At 36.8% G+C, this 22,740-nt stretch overlaps 1 protein-coding gene across 1 annotated transcript in view; it reads right to left on the bottom strand.

Moving 5' to 3' along the window:
* The window catches only part of TAX1BP1 (Tax1 binding protein 1), an 88,372-nt gene that overhangs the window by 29,334 nt on the left and 36,298 nt on the right, over positions 1-22,740 (bottom strand). Inside the window, exons 6-12 of the mRNA XM_079932138.1 lie at positions 17,031-17,179; positions 16,845-16,935; positions 8,941-9,126; positions 3,070-3,294; positions 2,345-2,491; positions 1,865-1,988; positions 525-622 (exon numbers count right to left, since the gene is read on the bottom strand). Of these exons, the coding sequence (XP_079788264.1) occupies positions 525-622; positions 1,865-1,988; positions 2,345-2,491; positions 3,070-3,294; positions 8,941-9,126; positions 16,845-16,935; positions 17,031-17,179 (1,020 nt within the window). The remainder of the gene's footprint in view (positions 1-524; positions 623-1,864; positions 1,989-2,344; positions 2,492-3,069; positions 3,295-8,940; positions 9,127-16,844; positions 16,936-17,030; positions 17,180-22,740) is intronic.

Here is a 22,740-nt window from a genome sequence, read left to right as displayed (position 1 = left end):
AGGATGTGGTGAAAGTCTTTGCTATTATTACAGTAAGTGTAAAAAACAATACTTCCCTTTTATGCAGTTCAAACATTTTTCATGTATCCTTATCAGAAGAAGAAGACAGACAATATCCAACAGCAACCTCAATTAATCACTTGTCCATTATCAAGAGAAGGACATCAGGGTAACAGAAAACAACAGTTTTAGGATCGTGTTTTTTTTTTTTTTTTTTTGGCCCATGCTGTGCAGCTTGTGGGATCTTAGTTCCCCAACCAGGGATCGAACCCAGGCCCACGGCAGTGAAAGTGCCAAATCCTAACCAGTGGACCACCAAGGAATTCCCAAGGATCATGATTTTACACACATGCCTACAAGAACAGGTACACAGAACAACCTCCACTTATCATCTCAAAAGTGAAACTAAATATCAGCATATGGGTATAAAAAAGAAACCCTGGGATACCCATCAATCAAAACAATAAAGATAAGCTAAGCCATTACATTTGATAAATCTTTATCTTACAAGAGAGCTAGCTTACCTGCAAGAGTTGTTTACATTTATTATACTTTTCTGCAGCAATTTCTTTGGTCATTTCAGAGACTTGTCCCTTAGTTAGATTGTCAAAATCTATCTCAGCTATAACAAGGAAGAAAATTAAAAGATTATTAAAAATTATTTTGATCCTTGTATTATCTTCTTGGTCAGAATAACTTGAGGGTCAGTATACTGTGAAATATAATAAATGGAATACTAAAGGAGAGAAACATCTATTTTAAACCATCTATTAATACTCTAAATAGAGGACAATGTAAACATTAGATGAGAATTTTTTTTAATTTTAATTTTTTCATTCAATAATTTGAAAAATCATTATTTTTTTAACTAGCTAAAAATAGTTCTAAAATGGCACAGAAATTGTTCTCTATATACTTAATAGATATATAGGAAAGCCATACTCTTTTGAGAATACATATTAAATCATTTTTCTAGTCCTTCGCTACTATTCAATAAGTCTTTAAGTCAATATAACACCTTTCTTGGTACTACACAGGATATATAGAAATAGAAGGCAGGATCCTGTTCTACAGCAGTTGAATCTAAATATTTAATAGTATAGGAAACTTTTAATACATTTAAAAAGTCTAAAACACCAATTGCCCCAAACACTACACAATTAAATATACTTTACATGCTCTAGTATTTATTTTTGTTATTGTCAAATCTTTAACATAAGGTGAAAAAAGACATTAGGACAACTGAAAACCTAGAGTTAATTTAAATTTTCATGTTGTTCATGTATTCACTATGTCTCTCTAATCTGTTCTGTAAGTTAATAAACTAATAAAATATTTAACTTATCTACCAACAGGTACACTAATGAGGAAAGTACCCTAATGATCCAAAGCAGCCAAAACAAAACAAAAACAAAAAAAAGGCAAGAAAGAGAGAAACATGAATAGAATTAAAGGGATTTTTAAGTTTTCCCCCACAGAATGGTACAATTAAAGTGCCATAAATGGTTCAGAATTCCAGTGTTAGAATATTAATTAAAAATTCAATTCTTGGCTCTCTTCCTATAGATCAAATACTATAAGCATTTGCACTTACAAACACTAGCTCATTTGATTAACCATGTTCACGAAGATAAATACTAGTTCACACTCACATTTTGTATATTCACCACATGCATTACTTACTTTTAGACCTTTACTTTCCCTTTGCTTTTAGACCTTTACTTTCCCTTTGCCTCAATCCCTCACTTAGAAGGATTTTTTTAAAAGCTCCCTAAAATTCTGACACATGGAACAGGCAGTATAAATGAGTATAAATACTTTTCAAGGCAGGACACTTTATACAAAAAGTCTAAAAGATTTTTACCTGTAGAAGGTGGTGGCTTTACATCAAGCGTAGAGGCAGTAGTAGCTGGGTCTGTGTTTATTGAGGCATCATTCACTTTCTGCTGACTCCCAATTTTCTTTGTGAAGACACTACTGTTATTAGCCTATTCAAAATGTTAACAATCAATGGTTAAATGAGTTACACTTCCCTCCTTCAGCAACCATGCATCATATAAATAAATCCTGAAAGTCCACAAAGCTGCTGCTGTCTTAAAGCCCAACAAACACTAAAGTTACACACATCACTTTACTAACTGACCTAAATGTTACAAAACAGAACATTTCTCCAACAAATAAAGATTGCAAATTTTAAAAAAATTATCACTACAATATTAGGCCAGTAATGTGAAATGAAGCAGAGAGGAATTATATTCAAAGGGTATAACATTGTAAATTTGATTTGTAAACAAAAATATTGATAAAGGAATTATTTTACTCTGATGAATTCAATTATACTTACTGATTGGTCTGAAAGTTTGTTTATTTGTTTTTGGAGCCTCTGGCATTCCTTGAATTTTTCTTTGTAATGATCTGCTGCCATCTGAAGACGAAGTTTCAGATCTTCAACTTCTCTTCTCAGTTCGTGTTCCAGTGTATCAGTCTTTTCCTAAGAGAGAAATAAACTCTTCCTCTAAGAGAAACATAAAAATCTCATATCTCATAATGTAGTAGTAAATCCAACTTTCTTTTCGCTTTTTTCTTTCTGGCTCTTAGTTTTTATTTGTTTTGGAGTTTTGGCTACAGAGTCACATTAGGTCTCCTAACAAATCCAGCTTTATATTCCTAGGACTAAGGTTCATTAAAAACAAACAAACAAAAACCAAACACTTGAAAAGAATATTCTATCTCCTGAGAAGCAAGCATATCCTGTTAAATAACTATAGTACCATTTTATGCAGCTAGTAAATAAATTCTAAACAAAGCAATATATACCTCATATCAGAAAGTTTAATTAACAATAATAGAGCATTTTTACTAACAATTAGGAATTTGCTTACAGAAGTTTTTCTTAAAGCCTGCATTAATTTCAACCCAAGAAGTTACAAAGACTAAAACAAAATGAATGGCAATTTAAAATTGTGACCAGGAATCTGACCTCAATTATTTTAACATAACTCAATTCTCTTTCATAAGCTTATCGTGAGTTTTTGACCAAAATGGAAATTCAAAATTAACCCGCTTTACCTGGTCTTTTCTCACAGCACTTAGTTTAAGCTCTGCCACTGCATCAGCTAACTGCTTTTTCACTCTCTCATTTTCCAAGCGTGCAGTGTGCAGATCTGCCATCGTCTTATCCCGCACGTTTACAGCATCGCTCAGTTCTTTAGCCAGAAAGACAGCTTCCTGCCGAGTTGCCTGAACCTGTTCCTCTGCTTTACGAAGTTGCTCCTTGAAAAAAACTGTATCTTCCTGAAGAAAGGCAGATAAATATATTTGTAATTAAACCATTCACGTAAAAAACAGAAGCAGAAACGATATTTATTCCTATTTCAACAGATCTAAAATTTTAAATTAAATATTGCTTTTCTATTCATGACTTAGATGAAGTATGTATGTCTATAAAAAATTTAAGATGTGACTTTGTTTTAGAGACCCCCATATAACAACCCTACGCATCACTACTATCACTTTATACGTGACAAACCTGAAGTACAGAAAGTCAGGCAACATAACCAATGCTTAGCTAAATAGAGACCCGAATGGAAGCTTCTGTCCCCCAGAATCTCTCCAGCTACAACTGCTGACCCTCATTTTTTATGATAAGCAATAATTACAAAAACTTCTTTGTAACTCCAAAAATGTTGGTTAAAAAAATGTTTCCTATGAGCTAACCTATAACATATCCAATATAATATTAATATACCATTACATTAGCACCTCTTACCAAACCTAAAAGTATCTTTAAAAAGTTAAAATTGCCATGATAGGGCTTCCCTGGTGGCGCAGTGGTTAAGAATCTGCCTGCCATTGCAGGGGACACGGGTTCGAGCCCTGGTCTGGGAAGATCCCACATGCTGCGGAGCAACTAAGCCCGTGTGCCACAACTACTGAAGCCCGTGTGCCTGGAGCCCGTGCTCCACAACAAGAGAAGCCACGGCAAGGAGAAGCCCGCGCACCGCAACAAAGAGTAGCACTCGCTCGCCGCAACTAGAGAAAGCCCACGCACAGCAACGAAGACCCAACAAAGCCAAATAAATAAATTTATAAAAAATAAAATAAAAATTGCCATGATAAAATTATTTCCTTTAATATTAAACATACATTATAAGCTCAATAAATCTAGTTTATTTAACATTCGTATTTTTATCTCTGTATTAGAAATAATGTAAACTCAAAAAGTGCAACCCATTCGCGGTTTTTAAACTGTTAGCTACTTAGAAGGAAATGTAAATGATTATTTATGTAATGCTGGGGTGAAGAAAATCTTTCTAAGTATAACACTAATAGAGCTAATATATAAATGTTATCAGCTTCTATATATCAGAAGGGAAAAAAGCAAAAAAGAGAACTAGAAGAAAATTATTTGTAATATATTCAAAAAATGTATAATACTCTGATATAAACAGATTTTCTAATCAATAAGAAATGGAAAAATTTTAAACCAAAAAAGAAAAAAAAGGGTTTCCCTGGTGGCGCAGTGTTTGAGAGTCCGCCTGCCAATGCAGGGGACACAGGTTCGTGCCCCGGTCCGGGAGGATCCCACATGCCGCGGAGCAGCTGGGCCTGTGAGCCATGGCCACTGAGCCTGCGTATCCGGAGCCTGTGCTCCGCAACGGGAGAGGCCACAACAGTGAGAGGCCCGCGTACCGCAAAAGAAAAGAAAAAAAAAAACCCAAAAAAGGAAAAATATGAAGAAAGGCATGAACGTGAAATTTCTTTAAAATAAACGGCTATTATACATAGAAAAAATATTTAACTAAAATATTCAAATAAAGAAGGTAAAACAAATACCATTCATCCTCTTTCAAGCTAACAAAGACTGAAAAAAAGTAATGCTCTAATATTTGGATGGTTTAGGAAAACTGGCACATTTACAAACATGTGGGCTCATATAATCTATAAGTGGTAACCATTCTTATCAGATTTTTGAAACAATCATCGACACCTTTAAAAAGCACATGGCTTTTGATCTATCAATTTAATTTTCATGAGTTTCTGATTAAAGGGTATGGACATAGGTTTAGTTTTGCAGGGATCCAGTAAAATATTAAGATTATGAAAAATTATTAAAAATCAAATGTCTAAATGGGAATTTATTGTAAACAAACTATGATATATCCTCCACACAATGAAAGCCTATGCAACCATTACTAGCAGCAGTATATGTCATACCCTGTTGATACATTAATTTTTTTGAAAGGCAATTTGAAAATAACTGAAAATGTAAACATTCAACCTGGCAATTGCACTTTGAGGAAGTTATTCTACAGATTTATACACATGCCTAGATATCTGTACAAGAATGTTTACTGCCATCATGCTTATAATACCTAAGGGTTGTACACTAAAACTAAAAACAATTGCATACTACACAGCTGTTAAATAAAGGAGAGATACTACAAAGCTGGGGGTTTTTTTGGCCTCGTGGCTTGCAGGATCTTAGTTCCAGGGATCGAACCCAGGCCCCCAGCAGTGGAAGCGTGGAGTCTTAACTACTGCATCACCAGGGAATTCCCTACAAAGCTGTTCTAATGAATGAGGAAGATCTGTGTGTGAACTCATACTGCAAGATGTCTAGACATTCCATAAATTTTTTAAAGGTTTTTGTAACACTATATTCTCATTTTTGTTAAACTATAAATATTGTATGTACATTCACAGATTTCTAGTAAAATTACTATAATAATATATCTGGGAAATGATATTGGTTACTTTTACCTTGTACCCTCACATACTACTCAAATTTTTTTATAACCATGATTTTTGTATTGCTTTTATAATTTTTTAAAAAGTTTTAACAACCAGGCATCAATTTCTCCAGGTACTTCTATACCTATGCTTTCCTCACAGAAGTCTTGCTTAAGTAGCATCTTATTAAATAACAAATAAACAATCAAACATGCTTTTCACCTTCCTGTCTGCATCTGCTATATTCAATACCCTGAAAAGTAACTTGGGTCTTAATCATTAATTCTAAATATCATGCGCATCTGATGTTTTAAGTGTTACATTAACTATATCTGAGTGTATTTATTAGCAAACTACTAAAAACCACATAATACTCCATCCATAAAAGTTAATGAATAAATCAAGGTAAATCTAAACAATGTAGTATTACACAGCCATTTTTTAAAAAATTAGGAAGATCTCTATGAACTGCTAGGGAATGATTTCCAGTCTATACTGTTCACTGAAAAAAAAGCAAAGTGAAAAGGAGTATAAATAGCATGGCACTTCTAAGAAAGAAGGGGATAGAGAAGGGTGTGTGCATGCACACACATACACCAAGCTTATTTTTGCAAAAACAAACATAAGAAAAAACTGGAAACTAGTGAAAATGTTTACCTATGGGTACAGGTAAGAAAGGAGTTTTTTAGGGAAGAGTAAATTTTTTTGTTTCATTTTGACTGTGAATGATACAACTATTTTACATATTCAAAAAATAAAATTAAAGAAAAAGGTTAGGAGAAAACAAAAAAACTGAACTGTATTACAAATTCATAACATAAATATGTTAAAAAAATTAATTCAAGTAACCTTTGAACATGGTACTCTGTACATCCTTAGTGAAATACTCTAAGATAAAAGAGCTGGAAAAGATCTTAATTTTATTCAGTAGACATACTGTTAGAAGTGGCATTGATATAATAATTCTGAAACTACTGGTATGTACAGCTGGTTAGAAAACATGAATAGATAACGTTTTGGAAACAAGGGTTCTCACACTGGGAGAAGAGATACATAAATATGTAATGGAGGAAGATAAGGAAGAACCCTAGGAGATACTGAATTTGAACTGGAGATATCAATATAAATTTAAGACTTAAAGTGTCTGTCTATTGAAAGTGCAAAGTAGCAAAAGGATCCAGTGGCTTGGCTTCAAAATACCCTTCACTAATGAAAAAAATCAGGCTCTTTGGAGAAATGGGTAATAGCAGATCTGGAGCCGAAACTAAAACTGTAATACACAGTTCTACCACAAAACAAGGAAGCATTCAAAGCATTAGGGGGACATATCAGAAAGACACAAGAGCAGGTTTGAGAAGGTTCCCCCCTAGCTAAATATAGGACAATTTGAGTATGAAAAAGAATAATGATGATGTATAACAGGGGTACCCAACTCCCGGCCACAGACCATTAGCAGTCCAAGGCCTGTTAGGAACCGGGCCACACAGCAGGAGGTGAGCGGCAGGCAAGCAAGCGAAGCTTCATCTGTATTTACAGCCGCTCCCCAGCACTCACATTACCACCTGAGCTCTGCCTCCTGTCAGATCAGCATAGGCATTAGATTCTCATAGGAGCACGAACCTACTGTGAACTGCGCATGCGAGGGATCTAGGTTGCATGCTCCTTATGAGCATCTAATGCCTGGTGATCTAAGGTGGAGCTGAGGCGCTGACGGTAGCTCTGGGGAGCAGCTGCAAATACAGATTATCATTAGCAGAGAGGCTTGACTGCACAGACACCACAGTAAATCAACTGCTTGCAGACTCATATCAAAACCCTATCAATGAGTGGCAAGTGACAATGAAGCTGCATCTTACAGAGTAGACTGGACATAAGCAACACACTTCAGGTGTCACTGTCTCCCGTCACCCCCAGATGGGAGCATCTAGTTGCAGGAAAACAAGCTCAGGGCTTCCACTGATTCTGCATTATGATGAGTTGTATAATTATTTCATTATATATTACAGTGTAATAATAATAGAAATAAAGTGCACAATAAATGTAATGTGCTTGAATCAGCCCAAACCATCCCACCCCCACCTCCACCCCCGAGAAAAAAACTGTCTTCCACGAAACCGGTCCCTGGTGCCAAAAAGGTTGGGGACCGCTGATGTATAATATACTGAACAAAAAAGAATCAGTCTATAGTGATATAAAAAAAGGGGAGAGGGCAACAGGGAACCACCTCATTATAATAAAAGAATACCTACTAATAAACATAAAAGGAATGACAGAATTTTTAAAATCACCGTTTTGTAATCATTAATTCAATAACTGATGCAGGAAAGGATCATGAAGGGATAAAAAACACTGGGTCAAAGAGTATTGGGGAGTAGGATGTTCACATGATCTCAAAGTATTACCCCACAGATTACTCAATAATCACAAAGAGAGAAAGGCACCAATATATGGAGAGACAACCAGACATAACTTTAAACACATGATTAAACCTAATATCAGCAAGAATGGAATTGATATTACATGACTTGATGTGATTGCACCAGAATATACAAAACATCATCTACGCCTTTTCTTGCCAAAAATCTTCGACCTGAATCTAGTCATGAAACAACAGACAAATCTAGATTATGGAATATTCTCTCAGACAAGCCTGAATTCTTAAAAAATATCAATGTTATAAAAGACAAACAGTATAGGGACACTGTTCTAGATTAAAGCAGACCAAGAACACAATAATAATCATTAATGTGTGATCTCTGACTACCAGGGATCAAGCAATTTTAAAGGTTATGCAAAAATACACGTGGGACAATTTGAATGTGGACTAAAACTATATACGAACATGAATATTATATCAATATAAAATTCCTTAGATGTCATAACGGTATTACGGTTATACAGAAGAATGTACTTGTTAATAAGAGAAACATGCTAAAGTATTTAGGGTGAAATGTCATAATGCCTGCAACTGACTTTCAAATGGCTGGGGTGAGGAGAAGAAGGCATATAAATGGGGGAGATAAAGATAGCAAAATATTTAAGGATATATATGTATTCATTTTTCTGTTCTTTCAACTCTTCTATAAGTTTGAACTTTTTCCAAAAAAGCTGGGGGAGGAAAGATTAAAAATAAAAACGACCATACTGTATACGTTTAATAGAGATAATATTTTACAATCTTCAAATACATATTGCAAACGTACTTACCTTAGTTGAGGTTGTAAGCAAGAAAGCCCTCTGTAGATTCTCCTTTTCAGTCAAACAGAACTTCAGTCTGCTAATCTCTTCTTTGAAATGAGTAATCATGTTTTCTTTGTTCCCATCTAAATTCTTTAAAGTCTGGACCTCTGACACAAGCTTGGTATTTTCTATTTCTGTATTCTTCAAATGTACCTGAAACAGTGCTTGAAAATGTCAAGAATATTCTTTCTAACTCTATAACCTAAGTTACTCAAAGTTTAAAATATTACTATTTATCTCTAACCCAAATATGATCCAAGAGAAGGGAAGATTCACTAGATGAGAAGTCAGGAGACCCAAATTCTGCCAAATGACTAGCCAAGTACGTGGGCGCAGAACACAGCTTTTCTGAATTGGGTGTTGTTGCTGTTTTAGTTTTCCAAAGAGATTAATTCTAAGGTCTAACACTACCTGATCTCTAAAGTCTTTTCCTTTGATGATTTTAAGTTAGTTCTCTTTAAAATTACAAATGAATTTGGTTGTTCTTTTGGGGAAACATTACGTTACAGGCATATTCATATATAAAGACCAGATTCTGGAAAACTAAAGGAATACATTCAAGAACATCTTAAGCAATTCAATTTTTTACTTATGAAAAAATACTATGTCATTTACTTCCTGTGTGCCTAAAAATATATTTGTTGATTAATTAACCCAACTATATTGATTCTTCCAGGGACTTTGGCTGCTGTTGTTCATAGCATATACACAAATCAAATTCCATAACAAATTATAAAGAGTACAAGTATCTGGTTTCCACTATAAAGAGTACCTTGCTTTGGTTAAGAGCATCAAAGAGAAATGAATTAACATACTTCTTGCACTTTACTCTTAATGTATGCAATGCTGAAGACTAATTCCTGTTCACAATGAAAGAATATAACTCCAGATAATCTAAAGGTATCAGCAGCCAAGACCTTTGCAGCATCAATTTAAAAACACTACCCAATTTTCATAATCATCAGCTCATGAAAGCACTTTTTACCAATCCCTCTAAATTCTGTTAGGCCAGGGATGGGTCACATGATCCAACAGGGGTTAGAGGAGAGAGGCAAAGGAAACTATTTGGTTACTCATGAGAACAATTTGAAAGGGAAAGTATGTTTCTGAGATTAACAGTATAGTAGGTCTTACCACACTCGGTAAATGGAATCTCCTTGCCAAAAAAACACAAAACAAAAATCCCTAGGGAAGTTTTACTTCCAATTTTCGGCATACATGCATATAAATGAAATACTGTTCAGGACACTGGGAGGTTGGGAGAGAGTGTATTCAAATGGAAATTTCAGAGTCACTTTGATCCCAACTGCTAATTCTTACAGAAAACAGGAGATATTAGCACACTGTAAAAGAATAAACCCCCAAGACACTCGTTCTTTCCCTTCCTCCCTCCCAAGTCTTAGGCACAGGACTCGTCATTCAGGTGTACAACAGAGACACACAAAATCTTTGCAGAAAGTAAGAAAAAAGGAATATAAGGAATAAATAATTTAGAGCAGTAAAAGAAAAATAAATTCTGGATTTACCCTAAAATGTACTTGTCAACCCTTTACAAAACATTGGAAGTACTGTTTCTCAGGATAGAAGAGAGAAAAGAAAGGCAGGATGGAAAGGTGACAGCTTCAGGGAAAAGTTTTCCTCTTTCCAAAATAAGTCATTCTAATTATCATTACACCTCTCAAGCATTAAACCAGGTAAGAAAAGTAAGTAAACGAGGTCCTGGTTTACTTAAGACCTTCCTAAACCCTTCCCAATACTAACTAGTATACCTTCAGAATTCATTTTATTTAATTTATTATTGAAGTAAAATGATTGAAAACATAGACATGCTATTTACCCAATTATCTCCCACTGTTCTAACAGAGAAACAACATGGAAAGTACTTAATTATCCAGAGAAATAATGCCCAGGTCTTTTCCTGGCACAAAACTGAAACATTATCACTGAAATTCATAGTAACATTAAATAAAAAATTATTACAGATGCAAAATCTTCATTTAGTTAAAAAATCCTTTATAACTTTAAAAAACTGCATTTGAAAGTAGTTTGCAAAAAAAGCAAAAAAAAACAAAGACACTGTATCCAACTGTTCAAAAACCAAACATTATACCTGGGCACTTTTCCTTAAAGTCAAATCATAAAATCATCCACCAGTGAGTCTTCACTATTTTCCTTCCTATTCTGGGGGAGACACACACACACACACTCTCACGCTCCGGGGATGGTACACACACACACACACACACACACACACACACACACACACACACACACACACACACACACACACACACACACACACACACACACACACACACTCCCTCTCTCTCTCTCTCTCTCCCTCTCTCTCTCTCTCTCTCTCTCTCTCTCTCTCTCTCTCTCACGCTCCGGGGATGGTACACACACACACACACTCTCACGCTCCGGGGATGGTACACACACACACACACACACACACACACACACACACACACACTCTCACTCTCTCTCTCTCTCTCTCTCTCTCTCTCTCTCTCTCTCTCACGCTCCGGGGATGGTACACACACACACACACTCACGCTCCGGGGATGGTACACACACACACACACACTCTCACGCCCCGGGGATGGTACACACACACACACATACACACACACTCACGCTCAGGGGATGGCGCACACACACACACACACACACACACACACACACTCTCACGCTCCGGGGATGGTACACACACACACACACACTCACGCTCTGGGGATGGTATATACACACACACACACACACACTCACGCTCCGGGGATGGTACAGACACACACACACGCTCACTCGCTCACGCTCCAGGGATGGCTGTTCCAAGAAACAGAATGGGTATAACCCATGACATGCAAAATGTTCCTATCTATGCTCTGCAATGAGGTGCACAGTGGACTCAAATTTTTTATTTTAAAGGCAAAAAATTTAAGACTAAAAAAAAATTAACCACCCCCCCAAAATAAGAAGGAAATTATTGTAGCTTTGTGGTATAGTTTGAAATAAGGGAACATGACACCTCCAGCTTTGTTCTTCTAAGGATTGTTTTGGCTATTCAGGGTCTGTTGTGTTTCCATATAGATTTTAGAATTATTTGTTCTAGTTCTGTGAAAAACACCATAGATATTTTAATAGGAATGCACTGAATCTGTAGATTGCCTTGGGTAGTATGGTCATTTTAACAATGTATATTCTTCCAGTCCATAAGCACAGCATATCTTTCCATTTGTTTGTGTCATCTTCAATTTCTTTCATCAATGTCTCATAGTTTTCCCAGTAAAGAGCTTGTAACTCCTTAGATTTTTTCCTGTTTTATTCTTTTTGATTGTAAATGGGATTGTTTTCTTAATTTCTCTTTCCAAGAGTTTGTTGTTAGTATATAGAAATGCAACATATTTCCATATATTAATTTTGTACCTTTCAACTTAACCAAACTCACTGAGGAATAGTAGTTTTTTGGTGGCATCTTTAGGATTTTCTGTATATAGTATCATGTCATCTGCAAACAGTGACAGTTTTACTACTTCCTTTCCAATTTGGATTCCTTTTCTTTTTCTTGTGTGACTGCTGTGGCTAGGACTTCCAATACTATGTGGAATAAACATAGTCAGAGTGAGCATCCTTGGCTTGTTCCTGATCTTAAAGGAAGTGCTTTCAAGCTTTTCACCACTGAGTACGTTACAATGTTAGCTGTAGGCTTGTCATATATGGCTTTTATTATGTTGAGGTATGTTCCCTCTATACCCACTTGAGGTTTTACCACAAATGAATGCTGAATTTTGTCAAAAGCTTTTTCTGCATCTACTGAGATGATCATACGATCTTTATCCTTCAATTTTTTAATGCAGTATATCACATTAACTATACTTTGTATACTACAAAGCTACAGTAATCAAAACAGTATGGTACTGCACAAAAAACAGACACCTAGGACTTGCCTGGTGGTCCAGTAGTTAAGACTCCAGCTTCCACTGCAGGGAGCATGGGTTCGATCCCTGGTCAGGGAAATAAGATCCCACATGCCTCGAGGCACACCGCACCCCCCCCCAAAAAACAACTTTGGGACTTCCCTGGTGGCGCAGTGGTTAATAATCTGCCTGCCAATGCAGGGGACACGGGTCCGATCACTGGTCCGGGAAGATCCCACATGCTGCAGAGCAACTGAGCCCGTGCACCACAACTACTGAGAGCCCGCGCACCTAGAGCCTGTGCTCTGCAACAAGAGAAGCCACCGCAATGAGAAGCCCGTGCACTGCAACAAAGAGTAGCCCTCCCTTGCCGCAACTAGAGAAAGCCCGCGCACAGCAACGAAGACCCAATGCAGCCAAAAATTAAAAAAAAAAGACAGACACATAGATCAGTGGAACAGAACAGAAAGCCCAGAAATGAACTCACACTTATATAAGCAATTTATCTATGACAAAGGAGGCAAGAATATTACAATAGGGAAAAGACAACCTCTTCAATAAATGGTATTGGGAAAACTGGACAGCTACATGCAGAATCATCAAACTGAACTACTTTCTCACACCATATATAAACTCAAAATGGATTAAAGACTTAAATGTAAAACCTGAAACCATAAAACTTCTAGAAGAAAACATAGGCAGTATGCTTTTTGACATCAGTCTTAGCATATTTTTTTGGATGTGTCTCCTCAGGCAAGGGAATCAAAAGCAAAAATAAAACAAATGGGACTATGTCAATCTAAAAAGCTTTTACCCAGCAAAGGAAACTGTCAACAAAATGAAAAGGCCACCTACTGAATGGGAGAAGATATTTGCAAGTGATATATCCAACCAACATTGAGTTAATATCTAAAATCTACAAAGAACTCATACGACTCAACATCAAAAACACAAGCCCAATTAAAAAATGGGCAGAGAACCTGAATAGACATTTCTCCAAAGAAGATATACAGATGACCAACAGGCAAATGAAAAGGTGTTCAACATCACTAATCATCAGGAAAAGAGAAATCAAATACCACCTCAATGAGATTATCACCTCACACCTGTCAGAATGGCTACTATCAAAAAGACAACAAATAACAAGTGTTGGCAAGAATGTGGAGAAAAGGGAACCCCCCTGCACTGTTAGTGGTAATGTAAATTGGTGCAGTCACTATGGAAAACAGTATGGAGGTTCCTCAAAAATTTAAAAATAGGGACTTCCCTGGTGGTCCAGTAGGTAAGACTCTGTGCTCCCAATGCAGGGGGCACAGGGTTGATCCCTGGTTGGGGAACTAAGATGCCACACAGTGTGACCTTAAAAAAAAAAGTTAAAAATAGAACCGTATGATCCAGCAATTCCACTCCTGGGTATTTCTCTGAAGAAAACAAAACACTAATTTGAGAAGCTATAAGCACCCCTATGTTGCAGCATTACCTACAATAGCCAAGATATGGAAGCAACCTAAGTGCCTATCATTTTTTTTTTTAAATTAGAGTATAGTTGCTTTACAATATTGTGCTAGTTTATATTGTACAGCAAAGTGAATCAGCTATACGTATACATTTATCCCCTCTTTTTTTGATTTCCTTTCTCATTTAGGTCACCACAGAGCATTGAGTTCCCTGTGCTATACAGTACATTCTCATTAGTTATCTATTTTATACATAGTGTCAATAGTGTATATATGTCAATCCTAATCTCCCAATTCATCCCGCCTCATGCCCATCAATAGATGAATGGATAAAGAAGACGTGGTGTGTACATACATACACACACACACACACACACACACACACACACACACACACAGAGGACTATTACTCAGCCATAAAAAAAGAAAAACCTTGCCATCTGCAACAACATGGACAGACCTAGACAGTATTATGCTAAGTGAAATAAGTCAAAGATAAATACCATATTATTTCACTTACATGTGGAATCTAAAAAACAAAACAAATGAACAAACATAAAAAAGAAACAGAGTCATAGATGAAGAGACCAAACAAGTGGTTGCTGGACTACAGGGGATAGGATGAGAGAAACAGGTGAGGAAGATTAAGAGGTACAAATTTCCAGTTACAAAATAAAATCGGTCACAGGTATGAAGTGTACAGCATGGGGAATATAGCCAATAATTATGTAATACCTTTGTATAGTGACAGGTGGTAACTAGACTTATTGTGGTGATCATTTTGAAATGTACAGGAATATCAAATCACTATGCTGTGCACCAGAAACTAGGTCAATTAAACTTCACAAACAAACTCGTGAAAAAAGAGATCAGATTTGTGGTTACCTGAGGCAGAGGGTGGGGGGAAGGGGGGAATTATGAAAGTAATCAAAAGGTACAAACCTCCAGTTATAAGATAAGTAAGTACTAGGGATGTAATGTACCACATGATAGCTAAAATTAACACTGCTGTATGTTATATATTGATATCAAAGTTATTAAGAGAGTAAATCCTTAGAGTTCTCATTACAAGGAAAAAAATCTTTTATTTTCTACCTATATGAGATGATGAATGTTCACTAAACTTATTGTGGTAATTATTCCATGATGTATACAAGTATACAAGTCAAATCATTATGCTGTATACTATAAACTTATACAGTGCTATATGTCAATTATATCTCAATAAAAATGGAAGAAAAAAGAGGTGATCCTCAGAACAGATTTGAAATTTCATACTTGGGTACCCAATGTTGGTATCTAGCTTATCAATGTATATAAATAAATGAATAGTTGTTTTTTAAAGAGAAGGAGGAAGAAACCCACTGGTAACATAATAAATCATATTTTAGTTTCTTAGTACAAATTGAGACTCTCAAATACTGAATATATGCAGAGTTTTATGTTTTATCTTTAATATATACCATAATATCAATATATAAATGAGTACTGTCCTTTTCTAATCTAATAAAGAGATTGAATCTATCCAAATAATACTGACTTAGCTCAGACTGTTCTTGAAATTCCTCATCTGGAACTTCCTTCAGGAACTGCTTATGAGCCACTTAAAATAAGTAAGTCCCAATATGCATCCACGACATTATTGACAACTAAAGCTCACTACCCTACTGCAGAGTCACTTAAAAAGGAAAGGAGGAAAAAACTTCAAAGGGTGAAGATTTGTCAACAGGATCTTTTTTAAAATGACAGTCTCTGAAGATTATTATTATTATTCCAAAAGGCAAACTCCAAAACATGATCATCACTGAAGTAAATTAATGCTCTCCTTAAGGTTTATATATTCTTAAAAGGGGAAAATAATTAGTTGCACAAATTCTGATAAACAGGTATCTTGTTACCATTACAACTCTTTGACTTATTATACATTACCTGCTAAGTATCTAAAACACCAGCAATTTAATTCCCTGAAAACTAATTAGGGACTATACACAATGAGGCAGCTTTAAAATATACTCCCAAAACCTTTGATTCTCCTCTCTTAAAGAAGTGGAGCCTAATTTCCTTCTCCTGAGTATCAGCTGGAGTGACTTGCTTCTAATTAATAAAATAAAGAAGCATCAGTGTACAACTTGGAGACCAGGTCATAAAATGCACTGACTTCCTCCTTGCTCTCTCTTGTATAGCTCACTCTGAGGGAAGCTGGCTGCCATACTGTGAGAACATTCAAGCAGCCACTGAAGAGGCAACATTCCAAGAAACTGAAGGGCCTCCTGCCAAAAGTCATGTGAGTGAGCCACTTTGACAGCAGATTTTCCAGTTCTAATTGAGCCTTTGGCTGACTGCAGCCCTTGCCAAACATCCTGACTGCAACTACACAAGAGACCCTGAGCAAGAACCACTCAGCTAAGCTGCTCCCAAATTCCTGACCACTAAGTTTTGGGGTAACATGTTACACAGCAAAAGATAACTAATAAAAATGTAAAGAATAAATTACCTTATAAAGTTCCTTCTCATCCTTTTCTGTCTTCAACTGACATTCAAGCTGTTCTCTTTCATATTGTGCCTTTCTGAGTTTGTCCTTTAAACTGAGTTAAAGTCAAATAACGTTAACATAGACAAAAACAACTTTCTTAAAACAGTTTTAAAACACGAAGATACTTTTTTAAAGCATCATGAATACCTGTCTAATTCAGTTTCTTTTTCAATCGCTTTATGTGTGACTGACACAATATCTTCCTCAAGCTGGAGGGCTTTGGATGTAGCATCATTGTAACTCTTCTTAAATTCTTCATTTTCCATTTTTAAACTTTGTGAGACTTCAAAAAGAACCTTAGAAACAATAACAAAATACTTTGAGAAACACAGAAACATAATTAGAAATACAAATTTGTATATCTCTAGAAATCTATTTATGGTTAAAAGTTTAATCCCACATTTGTCCCCTCCGAAGTTTTTTTTTTTTTGGTGGTATGCGGGCCTCTCACGTTGCGGAGCACAGGCTCCGGACACACAGGCTCAGCGGCCATGACTCACGGGCCCAGCCGCTCCGCGGCATGTGGGATCTTCCCGGACCAGGGCACGAACCCATGTCCCCTGCATCAGCAGGCGGACTCTCAACCACTGCGCCACCAGGGAAGCCCCCCTCCAAAGTTTATAAGACTAAAAACTAAACCTGAAATGGTAACATACATTAAACTTTTCAAATACTAAATCAATTATTAACTTTTTTCCTGGACTTTTCACACACTGTTTGCTGATTTCACTAACTTCTCCACCAGAGGGCAGGCAACTGAAGTGAGGAAAAAATTTAAAAATTAGTCACTTTGCTTTTTACATCTCACTTTCCAATGTTACCCTAATGACAAAACAAGTTTCATGATACTAAACAAAGTTAACACCAACTTCTTCTAGCATAAATCACTAAGTGCCACTGATAATTATACCAAAGCACTAAGTTAAGATATATGCCTAAAGCCATGTTCCTATAGCTCCTGTCACTGTGATTCAAGAGGCTGGAACAAATATTTAAAGACACTGAAATGGATATAAAAGAGGTAGTAAATGTGATGAATTTCACTTTAAACAGATAATTTAAAAATTTTTATCACATCAATTAAGACAATTAAGTAACTTATGAGAATTCGATCAAGCCTCTCCCTAAGCCTGTTTTATAATTTGTAAAATGGAGATAATAAGGCCTTTTCTGCCTCGTTTATAAAATTATGAGAACCAAATGTAACAGTGCATTTGGAGGTTTCCACATAGTTATGGGAAACTATACATCAAAAGAACTGATAAATTAAGACAAATTGTGTTTGTTAAAAAAATAATTTTACAATTTCCCAGTAATGAAAGTACCACCCGGGACTTCCCTGGCAGTCCAGTGGTTAAGACTCCACGCTTCCCTCGGTGCTTTGTGACCTCCTGGAGGGGTGGGATAGGGAGGGGGGGAGGGACGGAGACACAAGAGGGAACAGATATGGGAACATATGTATATGAATAACTGATTCACTTTGTTAACACACCATTGTAAAGCAATTATACCCCAATAAAGATGTTTAAAAAAAAAAAAGCCTCCACGCTTCCTCCTTCCCTTGTGGCGCAGTGGTTAAGAATCCCCCTGCCAATGCAGAGGACACGGGTTCGAGCCCTGGTCTGGGAAGATCCCACATGCCATGGAGCAACTAAGCCCGTTCACCTCAACTACTGAGCCTGCGCTCTAGAGCCCGTACTCCACAAGAAGAGAAGCCACCACAATGAGAAGTCCGCACACCGCAATGAAGAGTAGCCCCCACTTGCTGCAACTAGAGAAAGCCAGGGCGCAGCAATGAAGACCCAACGCAGCCACAAATAAACAAACAAACAAACAAATAAATTAAAAAAGACTCCGTGCTTCCACTGCAGGGGGCATGGGTTCGATGCCTGGTCAGGAAACTAGGATCCTGCATGCCCTGTGGTGCAGCCAAAAAAAAAATAATAGTACCACCCATCAACCCAACAACGAAAACTAAAGAAAATCACCATTCTGCCAATTTAAACGTATCAAATGTTACAAAGTATTTATAAGCCACTTTGACTTTCATAAAGTAACAGCCAAATTTTTTACTTATAGGTAGAATATCACTTTAAATATCTTGCTAGAATATGAAAATTACTAAACCGCATCTAAGAACAACGTAATTCATTAAGAAGCTTATCACAACAGAGGTCAGATACACTCTATTGGTTTTATTTTTGCTCAAAACAACTGTTTGCCTTACTGAATTTGCAACATAAACCAAAGACTGTTATGCAAAACTAAATGCTTTTCTGATTTCAATTCTACACAACACCAGAGAAAGCAGGTGATATTTACTCCCTCTCCCATAATTGTTGTCACTATCCAATGATCCTTTAATATTTGACACATTTTCAGTATTTGTCTAGCTGATTTATAAGGACGGTCAGAGAGGTTTCTAAATAGTATTTTACTATTTTTTTTTTAGTTTTTATTTTTACCAAATGCTCTCTTGGTACTGTGAATAGGCTACAGATTTAATCCAGGTATTTCTTCCTAGGAAAAAGATTAGATTGCCCAGAGGCAAAAACTAGTTTCTGATTCTGCAATTAATGAAGTTCTATAGTGGGTAAATAGCATTCTAAAGAAAATGCGTAGAGAATAACTAGAAAAGATTCATAAGCAACTAAACACAAAACATTAACTGCTTTATCTATGAGTCAGTTAACTCTATAGTGAGTCACAAATTAATTCTAACTATACTTGAGAGTCTTGGAATCTTTTGTTGGTACCTATAAAAGCAACCAATAGCTTCTCAGCATCCAAGCCCACTGCAAAAGGCATGAAAATACTAAAGTGGGGATTATTCTTCAGGCCTGTAGCACTCATATCTGAGTGAAGGATAAGCATCTTCAATGTGTCTAAGTTTCCTTAGCATGAAAATGACATCAAAGCCCTTAGTGTACATACAAATAACTAAGAAACATGTTTTCTTTAAAAAAATAATAATAACATTTTTAAAACAGTAAAATTTACAACATAGTCTTTGAAAAACACTTGAAATTTGGAATAAATATTCATTTGGTCAGTATTTGCAAGATATGTCAAAAGGGCACCATAATTCTAATATTAAAACAGAGAAAAACTTAGAGATTGAGTAAGTCAGCTACGCCGTGCACCAAGATAAGAACAGTAACAAAAGTGGTGGCAAAAGGAGATTAAGAGATTTGGGCATTTCAGATTCATGCAGCAGACTTCGCCCCCTCCTCCTAAATTGAAGGATCACGTCACCATGACCTACTATTACCAATCCCCCCAAGTCATAACCCTCAAATATGAACAACCAGATAAAAAGACTGTGAATCATCTATGTGGCTAAACATGCACTAAAAATATCTTAACAACACATTTATTCCTATGTTAAATAAAGACAAAATTAACTCTGACTACAAATGAATACATGTAAAGAAACCAGATACAATATCACTGACAATTATCTAGAAAAAAGTATGATGATATTCTGGATTCAAACATACAGCAAGAAAATTTAGTAAATTAGTTCCTGAATACTCTAATTGGCAAATCATTGGCAAAAGGATTATGTCATTTATGGAAATTGCTAAAAGATTTTAAAATAAATCTTACTCATTTGAGGTAATTGGCTTTTCTCAAACACTGTGCTTCTTGAAATCGACTATAATACCAAGCTATGTAGATAGTTCTAGAGAATATAAATGTATCTTCTCTGGTTCCTAGAAATACACCAAACAAAAATATAACTGACGGGCTTCCCTGGTGGCGCAGTGGTTGAGAGTCCGCCTGCCGATGCAGGGGACATGGGTTTGTGCCCCGGTCCGGGAAGATCCCACATGCCACGGAGCGGCTGGGCCCGTGAGCCATGGCCGCTGAGCCTGTGTGTCCAGAGCCTGTGCTCCGCAACGGGAGAGGCCACAACAGTGAGAGGCCCACGTACCGCAAAAAAAAAAAAAAAGAAACTACATATATATATATATATATATATATATATATATATATAACTGACAACAATGTACTAGAATAAACTATCTTCATGGCATTAAAATAATGTGTTAAAAGGCAAAATAAATAAATAACAATAATAACTAGGGAATTAACTGTTTCATTAACATTGCTCCCATAAAAACAACCTGTTTAAGTTTCAGTTAGTTTTTTTTTTAATATTTATTTATTTATTTGGTTGCATCGGGTCTTAGTTGCAGCAGGTGGGCTCCTTAGTTGCAGCTCGCCAGCTCCTTAGCTGTGGCATGCGAACTTTTACTTGCAGCATGCATGTGGGACCTAGTTCCCGGAACAAGGATCGAACCCAGGCCCCCTGCACTGGGAGTGCCAAGTCTAAACCACTGTACCACCTGAGAAGTCCCTCAGTTACAGCTTTTGTTTGTTTTTTATTTGTAAACTTTTTATTTGTAAACTAACCTGATAGAAACCATAACTTACTTTAGCATATTTCAATTTGCAGTACTTTAGATCTCTGAATTTAAACAACAAATATTCATATAACCTCTTCGGTAATAAACTTCAAATTTATCTTAAGAAAACCTTATACTTTTATTCAAACAACAACAGCAAAAAATTGCACTAAGAACATTTCCATGAAGGGACTTTGCTTGTGGTCCAGTGGGTAAAACTCCGCATTCCCAAAGCAGGGGGCCTGGGTTCGATCCCTGGTTGGAGAACTAGATCCCACATGCATGCTTCAACTAAGAGCCCACATGCCACAACTAAGATCAGGCTCAGCCAAAATAAATACATTTTTAGAAAAGAAAAAAAAGACAATTTCCATGGAGAATATTGTCCATATTCCAAGAGAGCAAAGTTTAAATACAATAAAATGTAATAAGAGCCACTTCTACTATCAAAAGTCTGCTATGAGCAAATACACTTAAATTCTACCTTTGTGAAACCATAATCAAAACGAAAAGACAGGACTTCCCTGTGTTCCAATGGCTAAGAATCCACCTTCCAATTCAGAGGACGCGGATTCAATCCCTGGTCGGGGAACTAAAATCCCACATGCCATGGCGCCACTAAGCCTGCACGCCATAACTAGAGACTAGAGAAGGCTGCACACCATAATTAGAGACTAGAGAAGCCCGCACACTGCAATGAAGACCCAGCACACACACACACACACACACACAAACAAACAAAAAGAAAAACAAGGGCTTCCCTGGTGGCACAGTGGTTGAGAGTCCGCCTGCCAATGCAGGGGACCCAGGTTCATGCCACGGAGCAGCTGGGCCCGTGAGCCATGGCCGCTGAGCCTGTGTGTCCAGAGCCTGTGCTCCGCAACGGGAGAGACCACAACAGTGAGAGGCCCGCGTACCACAAAAAAAAAAAAAAAAAACATGAAAAGGCAACCCATAGAATGGGAAAAAATATTTGCAAACGATGTAACCAACAAGGGATTAATCTCCAAAATATACAAACAGCTCATGCAGCTCAGTATCAAAAAAACAACCAAATCAAAAACTGGGCAGGGAATTCCCTGATGGTCCAGTGGTTAGGACTACATGCTTTCACTGCCAAGGGCCCAGGTTCGATCACTGTTCAGGGAACTAAGATCCTACAAGCCAAGCTGCACGGCCAAAAAAAAGGCAGAAGATCTAAATAGACGTTTCTCCAAAGAAGACATACAGATGGCCAAAAAGCACATGAAAAGATGCTCAACATCACAAAATATTAGAGAAATGCAAATCAAAACTACAGTGAATGGGGCTTCCCTGGTGGCGCAGTGGTTGAGAGTCCGCCTGACGATGCAGGGGACACGGGTTCATGCCCCGATCCGGGAGGATCCTACATGCCGCGGAGTGGCTGGGCCCGTGAGCCATGGTCGCTGAGCCTGCGCGTCCGG

The sequence above is a fragment of the Stenella coeruleoalba genome (genome assembly GCF_951394435.1).
Source record: "Stenella coeruleoalba genome assembly, chromosome: 9".
Classification (NCBI taxonomy): Eukaryota; Metazoa; Chordata; class Mammalia; order Artiodactyla; family Delphinidae; genus Stenella; species Stenella coeruleoalba.
Note: the sequence above shows the minus strand (reverse complement) of the source record. Positions and strands in the feature narration are given on the sequence as shown.